Here is a 13,536-nt window from a genome sequence, read left to right on the forward strand (position 1 = left end):
CCCTCTTTTTTAGCCATGTTTTTTTTGGGGGGGTGGGGGGCAAGAGCTCCTGCAGGTCCTTCCGACTGCCCGAGGCTGCAGGAAACCTGATGTGTTGGAAAAAACTGCTGCTTGAATTCATCCCCGTAACACAAATGACAATGCTGTACCTTTAATCCACTCAGATAACTGAATTTACCCTAGAGGGGTGCGAAGTTAAAGTTAAGACAATAGGAAACTAAAAAGAGTAAACTTCTGGATTATTATTTCTTCTTCTTCTTCTTCTTCTTCTTCTTCTTCTTCTTCTTCTTCTTCTTCTTCTTCTTCTTCTTCTTCTTCTTCTTTCTCCTCCTCCTCCTCCTCCTCCTCCTCCTCCTCCTCCTCCTCCTCCTCCTCCTCCTCCTCCTCCTCCTCTTCCTCCTCCTCCTCCTCTTCTCCTTCTCCTTCTCCTTCTCCTTCTCCTTCTCCTTCTCCTTCTCCTTCTCCTTCTTCTCTGCCAGTCTTATCAATCACATGTTTTCACACAACTCTCCACCTATAACATTTCAAACACAAGCTTTTGTTTTTATAACGCCCGTGAAAACAAGATCTCCCTGTTTTTAAACAACGGGAGAAGGAACGTCTGAATCGGATCCAAGTTTCAGCCTTAAAGCTGCTGCCCGGTTAGACAGGGGGGTCTCATTTCAAGCTGCCTTCTCTATCGCTCTCTTGACCATGAAAACTCTCTGGCTGCCATTGCTGTGGTCTCAGTCGTGCCTGAGCTGCCTGGAGGGCATTTGGATGTTCCCTTGGCGTTGGGTGCCTCAGTCTTGCTGCGAAAGGGGAGGAGGGACAAACAGGGAGCACAGGGCAGCTGTCTTTGGCCAACCTTCACCTTGAGGGCAGCGGGAGAAAGCAGCCAGGCTGGCTTTCCTGACTGGACGCCATCCAAAAGCCTCCAGGCTCCTAGGTCGGGCACAGCAATGACCCTTTGTGCCAGTTGACACAATCGCCCTTTGTGCTGGCCGCGATGACCTTTTCCGGCGCCACCGCAGTTCAGAGACGATGCCGGCCATCGGGAGGGGAAGGGATGTCCGAGTGCTATAAAAGCCACTGACCTCCAGGGACAGCTTCTCCAAGGCTTAGCAGGGACCAAGCACCTGGGCAGGATGAAGCTGTTTTGGCTGGCTGCCTTGGGGGTCGCCTTTCTCTGTCTTCCGGCTTTGGCCTCTGAGGAGGTCAAGCAATGCGCCCAAGGGGAGGTAAGTGAGCCAGGCTGCCTCTCCCTGCAAAAGAGCCCCCCGATAAGCTGGGCAGGAGGCAGGACATCTAGATGGGCTGCCCCGATCCCACTTCCCTGGCAACGGCCGCCAACCAAGCTGACCAAGCTTTGTCCCCCCCAGCTCCTAGGGCCGTGGTACGTTCACGGCATAGCCTCCAATTGTGAATGGATGGTGCAGTTTGTGGTTAAGGAGATGATGACCTCCAACATAACCAGCCAGGAGGAAGGAAGCTTCGCAGTCTCTCTCCGCTTCACGACGTAAGTGCCCACTGTGCTGGGCCAAACCTGGACCCATGGGCCCTGCCTTCTGCCCCCTGGCTGGTTGGCTGGGAGGGTGGGCCCTCGTGCCTTGGAGAGGGAGTGCTGGATTCCAGCCGCACCCAGGCCCGCCTGTCCTGGAACGCCTGCCGTGGCCCCAGGAGATCTCAGTGGGGATTTAAAAAGAACCGACCTTTTTTAAGCAGGAGAACAAGGCTGTTCCAAGAAGCAGAGCCCCCTGTCCCCCAGCAGCTCTTGAAGGACTGAAGTGGGGGGAGGGGGGGGGCTGAGTGAGGCCAACCTCTCTTGGGCACAGGGAGGATGCTGTGCCGCCCAGCACTGCTGCCCAGCAGTGCCTGGAGTCTGGTTCTGCAGCACCTAACGGCTCGTTCCGTGGCTTAATTCTACAGGGAGGAATACGGACCCATGGACACAGAGATGATCTACACAAAACAGGACGATGGGAAATACGTGTACAAAAGTGGTTGGTATAAGTCGGAGGGGCTCCTCTGTCGCCGGAGGGGCATCTAGCCTGGTCACTTCCTCTGGAGACCCGTGGTGATCTCCCAACGTGGGTCCTGCTCAGCAGAGCCCAGGACCTGCAGCCCAGCTCCCTTTTAGGGCTTAGAGAATCAGGGAGGGGCCGGGAAAAGCACCCTGGACCATCCTGGGTATCTCTGCTCCAAATGAGCAGAGCTATTCCTCCACCTCCTGGCTTCAGGAGATGATTTCAGGGCCCTTTGTCATGCCTTTGCAAAAGACGTTGAAACTGAGGAACTCCCTTCCACTTGAAACATCTGGGCCTCAGTCTACCCATGCTGAGAGGAGTTAACCTTTCAAGCTGCCCATTGAGGATTGAATCAGCCCAAATGAAACCTTTTTTTTTTTCTTGTTTTGGTACTTGATTTCACATTGAGGTATTGTTTACATGTGTGGCTCCTGTGCTAAATGGAGGTTAATAATAGAACAAACTATCAGAATGTACCCAGGAGGATTTCAGGACAGGACAAACCTGCTTTGGCCAGTGCATTCACTCGGGGGGTGGCCTTCTTCTTTCTCTTTCTGCCAGAATGGGGGGACAAGATCTTAGAAAAGAGGAAGACGGATTGCAAGACCTACATCATGACCAATGTCAAAGATGTGAATGAGACCTTTGACAAATTTTGCAGTTTTGCATCGCTCTACGGTGGGTATCCAGAGCGCCAAGGGTGGGACGGGAGGGTGGGAGAGAAGGAAAATGGCTCAAGACTTATTCCTCCGTTTGCACATCCCTCTTCTGACCAGCGGTGATTCTGGATTGCAAAAGGAGGCGGTCTCTCTGTGAGGCCCCTTGCCCCAAACGAAAAGGACAGGAGGGAAGCCCCACACGTGGTCCTCTTCCATCTCTCCCTTTTGGGTAGCCAGGTGGCCTCCCTAAGATGGACCCGCAAAGGATGCTCACCCTGAACAGTCCAAGGGTTTGAGATCAGTGCAACCAAGGCATAATAAGCCTCTGGAGAGGGGCAGTCCTGCCGGGCGGAGGCTACCCTCCCCTCTGATGGGGAGACAGGGGTGGCCACGGGGTTAGCCACGTCAGCAGCATGGTGATGTCCCCACTTCTGGCTTTGTGTTTCTGGCTCCACCTGCTGCAAGGAATCAACAACCGGCTTCTCTTTCCAGCCTGACCCAACTTTTCCCTGGGCTCAGCTGAACCCCTGGCCCATCACGGGGCCTGCGTCGATCAGGTGTCACTCTGGCACCGCGAAGATCAGGGTGGATTCCATCTTCAGGGCTTTCTTTGGGATGGAAAAGGTGTCCCCGTCTTCATGCCTTTTGGTGTCCATCCTAAATGAAGGGCCTTCTCCCCACGGACATCTGGGAGAGAGATCCAAAAAAACCCGTTCAGGACCGCCTCTTCTTTCCTTTCCGCAGGCAGGACGATGTCTATATCCGACGCCCTGAAGCAGTCCTTCATAGACTTTGCTACGGACTTACAGATAGACAGAGAACAGATATTCCTTTTGCCCAAGAAAGGTAAGATGCCAAGAGGGGCCTCGGTCAAAGGGCTTCTCTCTCTCTCTGAGAAGCCAAGAAAGAAGGACGCCTTCACTCCACGGGGGGCCGGGAAGCTTCTCCGGATCGTCTATAAAATCGCCCACCTGGCAAGCGTCTTTGGCCAGGATCTTTTATGGCCTTCCTTGCTCGGATGTTCCTTGAATTCACTTATTTATTTATTTTTATTTATTTGGTTTGTCAATCGCTTACAAGATAATAGGTATAAGAATAAACATGAGTAAGAATACAGGAAATAGGTACGAATACATGGGGACAATAGGACCAGGGACGGGAGGCACAATGGTGCACTTATGCACGCCCCTTATAGACCTCTTAGGAATGGGTATTCTCTCCCTTCCTTTCTCTCCTCCAACCATTCTTTTCTTTTCTCTCCTTCCTTCCTTCCTTCCTTCCTTCCTTCCTTCCTTCCTTCCTTCCTTCCTTCCTTCCTTCCTTTATTTTTTATTTTATTTATTTATTTGATTTGTCAATCGCTTACAAGATAATAAGTATAAGAATAAACATGAGTAAGAATACAGGAAATAGGTACAAATACATGGGGACAATAAGACAGGGACGGGAGGCACGATGGTGCACTTATGCACGCCCCCTTACATTCCTGTTAGGAATGGAGTGAGGTCAATAGTGGATAGTTTGAGATTAAAGGAGTGGTGGGGTTGCAGGATGTAACAACGGAGTCAGGTAGGACATTCCAGGCATTGACCACTCTGTTGCCGAAGTCGTACTTTCTGCAATCAAGTTTGGAGCGGTTTACCTTGAGTTTGCATCGGTTGTGTGTGCTCTTGTATTGTTGCGGTTGAAGCCGACGTACAGTAGTCATTGCGAGGCGGTTGCTGGGAATGAAAAGCAGGCAATAACTGAGCGATAACTTGGTGTCCACAGATGCCGCTACAAAATCTGACTAGCCAAGTCTCACGGGGAAGACCTTAACGGACCATTTTTCAGGGCAAGCACCCCCGGGCTGGGGACCCCACTCTCCTCGCTCCAGGTCTGGATCCCTCTGTCAGTACGTGGCAATGACAGAGGGGGTGGGGGCGGTCTGGGACACCCAGAAGACCCCTCCAGGGGGATTCCCTTTTGGCTCCTGTGCTACTTTCCCTGGAACGATGAGAGCAGAAACGTCGGAAACTCCACCAGCCGCTCTGTGCAATTTTGCCTTCACTAAAACATAAACATCCCTGATTAAATGCATAATAAAATAAATAAATAAATGCGTCTCTTTTGTGGCATTTTTTTAAAATAAATTTTTAATCAAACAAAAAACAATGAATGTGGTGCATACATCCTGACACACCTACTTCTCTTACAACATTAAGTAATAAATATAAACAATCATACAAATTTACATATATACATAAACTTCAGTCATCTTTGGTACACTTATTCGTTCCTTTTTTCAACCAGTGATAAAACTTCTCCCAAATTTTATAATAATCAGATTTGGTCTTATTTTTTAATTCTTGAGTTAATTTATCTATTTCAGCGCACATTCAAATTTTTCTGAGTACATCCATCTCATCTGGCATTTCATTGCCTTTCCATCTTTGGGCGAAGGCTAACCTTGCAGCAGTGGTGACATGGACTATTTAAGTATGTTACATCTTTATTACAGCCTCCCACATTAATTCCCAGTAAAAAGATTTCAGGTCTAAATTCTATTTTAATTTTACACATCTTTTCTATCCAATTCTTAATTTTCCACTGATATATTTGGGCTTTTTTTTGCAATTCCACCACAAGTGATAATATGTTCCAATTTCTTTATCACACTTCCAACGTTTGGGAGATAGTTTCGGATACATTTTTGTTTTCTGGCATGTTTGTGTGTACATTTAAAAAAAACAACAACCATTGTTGGAAGTTAAAACCCACCCTCTCCTAGAAAAATGAAATATCCTAGGAAATACTTAAAAGGCAGAATATTTACCCTAAAAAGAGAAGTAGAAACTCAGAAGCAGAAGCTCACCCCCTCCTTTGGTCATCGGTGGGCCATTAAGGCCTGGGACAGAATATTTTACATAACAGAGATCTCCAGGTACCGCTATAGGAATTGCCCAAAGGCCTTTTCATTACATCATCATCCAGCAAGGCTCAACTAAGCCTGGAACTCAGGACAACCTACAGAGTTGCCTTTGCATGGCCCCATGGGAGTCTGACAACCAATCAGAATACAAGCTATCTGAAGATTTGGGAAAATGGGATAAATTAAGACTATATAATATATAATAGACTATAAAAGACTATATAATAAGACTATAAATTAAGATAAATTAAAAAATAAATATCCTTCATGGGAAGGATAGCAGCAATAAGGATGAACGTATTACCTAAATTACTATTCGTTTTTCAAAATGCTCCCCCATAAAATTGGGGGGGGGAAGTTTTTTGATAATTTGAATAAAATAACATCAAATTTTATATGGCAAAAGAAAAAACCAAGAGTCAAACTAAAGTTGTGCAAGATAGATGAGAGAGAGAGAGAGAGAGAGAGAGAGAGTGTAGGAGAATGGTATAACTGATGTCACGCATAACTGCAAAAAACATATATAGAACTTGTTTGTTTTTAAGGTGAAATTTAATAAACTTAAAAAAAAGAGAGAAGGGGGAGGACAGGCTTCATTAGGCCTGCCCCATTGGGCTGCTCAAACACCCCCCATCACCAGTGGGACAGAGTTGGCATTAAAACTGAAGGGAGCAAAATTTTCCATTTCTGACCACTCAGCAGGTCAGAAAGAAATGCCAACATCAACATCTCAGATCACGAGCCCAGCTTCGCTTGCTGTCAAGAGCAGGGAACATTGTGCATCCAGTCCACTGCACTCATATTCAGGTGCCAACTCTCACAGGGTGATCTTTTTTAAAAAATATTAAATTGCTTTATTAAATAAATTTATAGGCATGCATTAAAATCAAAACATCCCATTTATTGCAACACAAGCAAACATGGTGTTCACTCTGATTGACAACTCTCTCATTGTATCAAATATTCATTCACTTATTTAGATGTCATGCTAAATTTCATTCAAATTATTTATCACAAGTAAATTTACATATAATTTTATGAATTTCCATCATACCCTTTTATTTGACTTTTTATTCCTTTCTTGTCTATCTTCCAGCCAACTATACCATAAGTTCCAAATTTCATGGTATTCTGACTCCTCTTTGTTTCTGAGTTCCATTGATAACCTGTCCATTTCTGCATATTCCAAGATTTTCTTTATGATCATAAATTTTGGGGTTGTGGAGGTGTTTTTGCATTTCCAATTTTGGGCAAAGGTGAGCCTTGCTGCCATTAATATATGGAGTATTATAATAGCTTTTTTTTAATTAGTTTTTTGATTGGGATTCCTAATAAAAATATCTCTGGTTTCAACTCAATTTTAACTTTTGTGATTTCTTCCAACTAATTTTAAATTTTCCTCCAATAGCTTTTTGCTTTTGGGCAGGTCCACCACATATGACAGTAGCTTCCCTGCTTATAGTCACACTTCCAACAGCTCACCAAATGGTTGAGAAACATTTTTGCAACAGCGAGAATACATTTTGTACAAATTCTCCTTGTACGTTGCTGATAAAAGTTAATTTATAATTTATTGCCCATAGGTTTTCCCAATCTTCCAAATTAATGTTGTATCCAAGGTGATCTTTTGAGCGGCCATCCAGGAAGCGAGCTGGAAGTTGATCATCCTTTTAGATGAGCAGGATCTTTGCCAGGGCAAACAGCTCTTCTGACCTGCGGGGTCGCCAGAGATTATCCTGCAGGGTGCATTTCGGTTGCAACCCTCAAATATGTCAACATGCCTGTTTGTTGCGGTGCCTTCTGGGGAAGCCCAGGTGACAGGGTCCTTCTGAAGTCCTCACTTCATCCTTTTTTTAAAAAAAACAAAATCTTTTGCCTTGGTAATGGGGACACTCCTCCAGCCAGAAAAATAGGGAATTGTGCAAACAACGACTGAAGAGAGACTTGGAGTTGCTTTCAAAGCCTCGACGACTCTGGAGGAGTTCAAAGGCTGCAGAGGCTGCCCTCGATTTATTTATTTGATTTGTCAATCACTTACAAGATAACAGGTATAAGTATAAACATAGTTATGAATACATGAAATGAATACATATAAGGAAAATAAAAAAGAAGCAATAGGACAGGGACGGTAGGCACATTTGTGCGCTTATGCACAAGACCTCTTAGGAAAGGGGTGAGGTCAATAGGAGACAGTCTAAGGTTAAAGTTTTGGGGGTTTGGGGAAGAAACCACAGAGTCAGGTAGAGTATTCCAGACATCGACCACTCTGTTGCTGAAGTCGTATTTCCTGCAATCAGGTTTGGTTCGGTTTTTTACCTTGAGTTTGTATCTATTGTGTGCTCTTGTGTTGTTATAGTTGAAGCTGAAGTATTCATTGACAGGTAGGACATTGCAATGTATGATTTTATATACTATGCTGAGATCGGATCGAAGGCGGCGTAGTTCTAGGTTTTCTAGGTCTAGAATTTCAAGTCTGGTGGCATAAGGTCTTCGGCAACGAGTAGAGGAGTGGAGAACTCTTCTTGTAAAATATTTCTGGACTTTCTCAACTGTGTTAATATCAGATACGTAATGTGGGTTCCAGACTGATGAGCTGTATTCAAGTATTGGTCTAGCAAACGTTTTGTATGCTCTAGTTAGTAGTGTGATATTACCAGAGAAGAAGCTATGTAGGATTAGATTAACGACTCTTAATGCCTTTTTGGCTATGTAGTTATAGTGGGCTCTAGCACTTAGATCATTAGAGATGAGTACTCCAAGAATTTGGGACCAACCAGGCGGGAGCAGAAGGAGGCTTAGGAGATGCTGGACAACCCCTTGGGATTTCCTGCTGTGTCGAAGCCTTTTTCATCCGCAGAAAGGGAGGAAGCAAAGAAAAGTCAAGCCCCTCCCCCCAGGAACATCCCCCACCTCCCACATCCAATATGGCAGCCAAGCCCCTGTCGCTATTCTGGCAGTGCTGACTTTACGTTCAGCCATGGAGGTTGTTAAGGAGACATCGTAGAGTTATTTGTCCGGAATGGTATATGTCCTTTGCCATGGAGTGGCAGAGAGAAAGAGGGCACCATTTGGGCGCCTCCTCCATTTAAGGAGAAACTATGCCCCTTCTTGCCAACACAGCGGAGGCCACCTGGCATGGTTCAGCTGCCCAGTGAAGGAGTGACTAGTTCTGCTCACTCCCCTGAGATCTGCTTGTAAGAAGGGATCCGCCACCTCGTATGGGCTGTAAAATCAGGGGGCTTTTAAGCCAAAGGATCCACGGAGTCCCTCCGGAGAGGTTCAGAGGGGTAAAACAGGGGCCACGGAAAGCTTGCTCACTTGTGTGGGAAGGGTGGCCCTGAGGCCCTGAAGGTGACACTGCCTGTGCCTACCGCCTCCTTGGGGAACCGCCATTCCCTGGAGCGGGTGAGGGGTGACTCTTGGAACAGAACGAAGCAGGGAAGGAGCTTGTCTCCACTCTCCTCTCCCCACAAAGTTTGCTTTGTGCCATGCCACATCGTCCCTTGAGCACCTGAGGACACCATGGCCTCCTGACTCCATCTTCTCCTCTCCACCTGCTTGTTAGTTTTGCATTTTAGCCAAGCCTCCGACCTTTCTCGCCCAGCTCCAAACAAAGAGGGAGCCCTTTCCCGGTGGGCTGCAGGCCAAATGACCACCCGGTCCGGAGCCAATGCAAACGTCCCCTGTTTGGAGAACGTCAATGGGTAAGGTCAGCCTGCCAGCCGGGGCCCTCGTGGCATCGGGGCCCAGCCAAGAAAAACCCCCATTATCTTGATGGTTGAAGAACGTCAGCCTGGCACCAGGGGCCCTCGTGGCATCGGGGTCCAGCCAAGAATAACCCTGTTATCTCAGTGGTTGCACGCCTGGATGGAGGCGATGCAAGCCTCTGTGAGGTTGGAGGGCACGGGGAGCCCTATAAGAGCAGGAACCCCTGCAAACGCCAACCACCTGCCTCTGAGTCTCAGAATATTCTTCGGCTGAGTTGGAGAAAGGACTGAACAAGATGAAATCCTTGCTGTTCGCTTTGGGCCTCGCCCTCTTCTGCGCCGTGCAGGCTGAACGATTTGAGAATGTTGATCATAGTAAGGTGAGTCCGTGTGGCTGGGGGCCCCTCCCTGCCCCCTCCCATCAGGGGAACCCAAGCGTCAGAAGCTGCCCCTCTTCGGGCACGAGGGGAGAGCTGGGGTCTCTGCCTTCTCCCTGCAGTGGAGCCGCCTGGGCTCTTCCTCACTTGGGAGGAGACAGCAATTGAAGAAAACTGGGATATCTTTTTTACGCGCTGTGCAAAAATTCACCCCTAAATATGCACTTGGAGGGAATTTCTCCTAAAGCCGACTCTTTCCAAATGCATCTTTCCAGACAGCACGTTTTATCTGAAATGAAATCCTCAGAGAAGTCATTTGGGGGGCGGTGGGTGTCCCTGAAGGGTCTGCGAGGCTGCTTCCCGGTCAGGTGGATTGCCTCTCTCTCCTGCAGACGGGCAGCCTCCCTGGCACAAACGCTTCCGGGGAGTTGCTCCTTCTGCAAATGCCAGCCGGGTCCCTAACGCTGCCTTTGACCCCCCAGATCAATAGAAACCAGTACGTTACAGCCATGGCAACCAATTGCAAGAAGATGAAAGAAATGCTTCCTCACATGAAGGCCACCCCTGTCACTTTTGAGCCAAAGTCGGCGGACGAAATTAAAACGACCATTGACATGGTCACGTAAGTGCCCCAATTTGCAGCTTGCTCCCGTGATGCCCAAGTGGCCAGGGGTCCAGCGGTGCTGCTCTTGGGAGCCAGACAGGCACCCCAAAGGCCTGGAACTGCCCTGGGGCCATTTTCCTCAGCCCTTCTGAAGTCCAGGGAGATCCCCAAGGGAGGAGGACAGAGGCCCCTTAAGGGCACCTTCTCCTGACCTCTCAGCCTCTGGGAGAATGACCGAGGTTGGACAATGGGTGAGCACCCTCAACCAGAGCCCAGGTGGCCCCTGATGGACTTTTGGCAGGCCAGGGTGGAGCCCCCTCATCCAGAGGTGTGTTGGAGGACTAAAAGAAGGGCCTCCGAGACAAGGCCCCCTTCGATAGACCCCCCCCGGGGTCTTAGGCCATGGGTGAGATCAGCTGGAGACCCTGGGGTGGCCCCCTTATTTGGGACAGAAGGACCATCCGGAAGGGCTGGGGCTTTGCTTATGTGGCCGAGGGGTCTGAGAAGCTTTGGCCTCATTTTGCAGGCAAATGGGATGCAAGACAATTCACCCGGTGCTCAAGAGAGAAAATGGCGTCTTCACCACTACATGCGGTACGTATGGAAGGAGGTGGGCTGGCTTTTAACAACAGGGGTCCTGGTCGGGGGTTGGGATAGGAACGAGGCGGGGGCTGGAACGTCCGCTCTGCCCACCTCAGGCCCAGGATCCAGCCTGCTTGCCCAGAGGAGCTAAGAGAGACGAACCCCTTAAGACCCAAAGGGCCCTGGGCCAGAGAGGGACCGAAGGAAGGGATGTTGGGGGCAACCTCTCATTTCTGGGGTGCAAAGAGTTTAGCCCCATCTCAAGAGAGGTGCATCTTCACCTTCTGAGCCAGCTTCATTGGCACGAGGGGCTTTCTTGAGGTGGGGGGAGGCAGGCAGGTGCCCGTCCGATGCCCTCAATGCTGTCTTCCATCCCAAAGACATCAGGGATGACAAGGAGAGGAGAGCCCCCACATCTCCCACCTGAATCTCAAAGGCTTCCAGCTGGGGATCACCTGCCCCCCGTCTTTCTGCTAAAAAAACCACAAACCATCCACCTGATTTACCGTTGCTTCATGTCCTCCTACAGCGAAAGGCGGCAAGAAGACCATGAACGAAATAGAAATGACTGAGACGTCAGTGTACACCAGCATAACTATTTCCCACCGGGGAGGAGAGTGCAAAATGGTATCACTTTCAGGTGCGTATCTCTCCTGGGGAGGAAAGGAAAGACGGCCCAGACCGAGTTTCCATGTCCCATTAATCCACCTTTTGGTTTGAACCCTTTGGAACAGCTGGAAGTATTGAGGGAAATGGCCCCTAAACCTGGGTTTGCTTTGCAAAACCAACCATCGTCCTGCGCGAGGCTCCATCTGCTGGGCGGTTGGGAAGCCTGCAAGGGAGGACAGAGGGAGGAGCACAACATTAGAGCCCTCCCCCCCCCCCCCCAGTTTCTTCTTCAGCTTCAAAAGCAGGGGAAAGACTCGGACGTGGGGGCTACATTTGAGGGGGGGTCTGGTTTCTGTGGGGACGTCCGTTCCCTTGAGTTGAGCTGTGTCCATAAACTTCCCCCTCCCCTCCCCTTCTGGCGCCACTGCGGTGCCCCTGGCTGGGGCTTGTAAGGAAAGGGAAAACAGTGCATTCCTTAGGTGCCTAAATAATCGCCCTGGCAGCCCAAAGTTGTCGGAGCGCAAGGATATTACCGGAGAGCATGATTGTTGACTCTTGGCTATGGATGTGTCCCATTGGAGAATACACGTCCAGGGAAGACCAGGGTCCAGGGGGAAGTGAATGTTGTATTTTAGTATTGGCTGCATCCAGCTAACGCCAACATGGGCACTTCTAGTAAATCAATTTTCTTTTCCCTGAGAGACGCGGCTAGAGACTTATGATTTGAATGGGGTGGATTGGTTGGAGTCCTGGCAGCCAGCCGATACTAAAATACATCATTCTTTTCCCCCTTGACCCCAGTCCTGACACTGAGCTCAGACTCACGTCTGTGTGTCCTCTGGTTGTCACCCAAAAGCTGACGTTCATCCGGGGCCCCCCGACTCTCAACTCTTGAGGACACCCCTTGGTTCCATTCAATCAAGGGTGGCACTTACAAGCAGGGCTGTGCCCCTCAAGAGGAGCCCCTCCCTTTGGGGGTCCTCTCAGAAGCCTTCTGTGCCTCCCCCAACCCCACCCCCACGGGTGGAAAGAGCCCAGGGGCCCACTGAGCTCTCTCTCTCTGCAGTCAACAATCTGGAGGACACTCCAGGGGCCCTGGATGGTTTCAGAGTCTTTGTTGATAAAGCCGGCCTGGAAAACGAAAATATCCAAGTCCTGTCCACAGAAGGTAGGCATTTGGGAGTGGCTGTGGGGACCCCGGGCCCCTCTTCCACCCGAGAGGGCCATTGGCAGGGCAGGGGCACCCCGACACCTTGGCTTTCCCCGTCATGCCAGGCCAGGAGTAGAGAAGGGGGCTTTGCTTCCCTGCCTTTTTGGGCAGCTGGAGTCCCTGGAGGGGGAGGGGGCAGTGCCCGCTGGGGGCTCCCTTCTCTGCAGAGGCCCAGCTGCGTGGCCAGGGGCCCTGCCCACATTCAACTTGCTCTTTTCCATTTTCCACAGGGATGTGCCCACGTTCCGCATAGGTAGGTTGATTCCGGTTCTTGGAGCTCGTGGTCCTCTTCGGACACTCCCTCCGTTCCACCGACTGCAGGACGCTTTTCCAGAGTGCTGGACCCTGCAAAGGGGGTCCATCTGGAGCAGGATTGGGGTGGGGGCTCCTGGCAGTGTCCAGCAGGTTGCCCGGCTGACCATCGGTGGGTCACTGCCTGTCAGCATGAAAACTGGGGCTGGGGGCGAGCTCGCATAGCTGTCCCCAGATGCCCAGGAGGGTCAGGAGCAACTCCAAGTGTCCAAGCAGATTGGGGAGGGGGGCGCTGGAGGTTGGGAGACGCAGCACCCCCCCGATTCCGCTCAGCCGGCTCCGTTCCTTGCAGGTGACCAGAGTGGAGGCCTCGAAACGGCCGGGAGAAGCGGCTTTTGGGCTTGACTCAAATTCTACATTTCAATAAATAGATTCAGTTCATGCACTTCGGTTTCAATGGGACTTTTTTTCTCCATTGCGCGTGTGCACAGAGCTGCTAGAAGGCGAGAGCAGCTGAAACAAAAGGGGTGACTCAGGAGTAAGGCTGGGCAGTTGCCCCTCCCACAAGGGATGAAAGTCAGACCTCAATGACGAAAAGCTTTGCAGGAAGCAAGTCCTC

General features: G+C 49.7%; 2 protein-coding genes across 2 annotated transcripts; both read left to right on the top strand.

The window, feature by feature from the left end:
* The first annotated feature begins 1,050 nt into the window (after nucleotides 1-1,050).
* LOC148124528 (extracellular fatty acid-binding protein-like) lies at nucleotides 1,051-4,732 on the top strand. The gene is made up of 6 exons (XM_087914522.1): nucleotides 1,051-1,220; nucleotides 1,362-1,498; nucleotides 1,909-1,982; nucleotides 2,568-2,684; nucleotides 3,410-3,511; nucleotides 4,436-4,732. The coding sequence occupies exons 1-6, from the start codon at nucleotides 1,128-1,130 to the stop codon at nucleotides 4,456-4,458; spliced, it is 546 nt and encodes a 181-aa protein (XP_087770648.1). The 5' UTR covers nucleotides 1,051-1,127; the 3' UTR covers nucleotides 4,459-4,732.
* Nucleotides 4,733-9,500: 4,768 nt separating this feature from the next.
* Nucleotides 9,501-13,362, top strand: LOC148124529 (uncharacterized). Its single transcript, XM_087914529.1, has 7 exons — nucleotides 9,501-9,663; nucleotides 10,143-10,282; nucleotides 10,791-10,858; nucleotides 11,376-11,486; nucleotides 12,522-12,623; nucleotides 12,896-12,918; nucleotides 13,270-13,362. Exons 1-6 carry the CDS (start codon nucleotides 9,580-9,582, stop codon nucleotides 12,916-12,918), a joined length of 528 nt encoding a protein of 175 aa, XP_087770655.1. The 5' UTR covers nucleotides 9,501-9,579; the 3' UTR covers nucleotides 13,270-13,362.
* The last annotated feature ends 174 nt before the right edge of the window (nucleotides 13,363-13,536 follow it).

Source organism: Pseudonaja textilis, chromosome 17 (assembly GCF_049901715.1).
Source record: "Pseudonaja textilis isolate UNSWEBS1 chromosome 17, rPseTex1.2, whole genome shotgun sequence".
Lineage (NCBI taxonomy): Eukaryota > Metazoa > Chordata > Lepidosauria > Squamata > Elapidae > Pseudonaja > Pseudonaja textilis.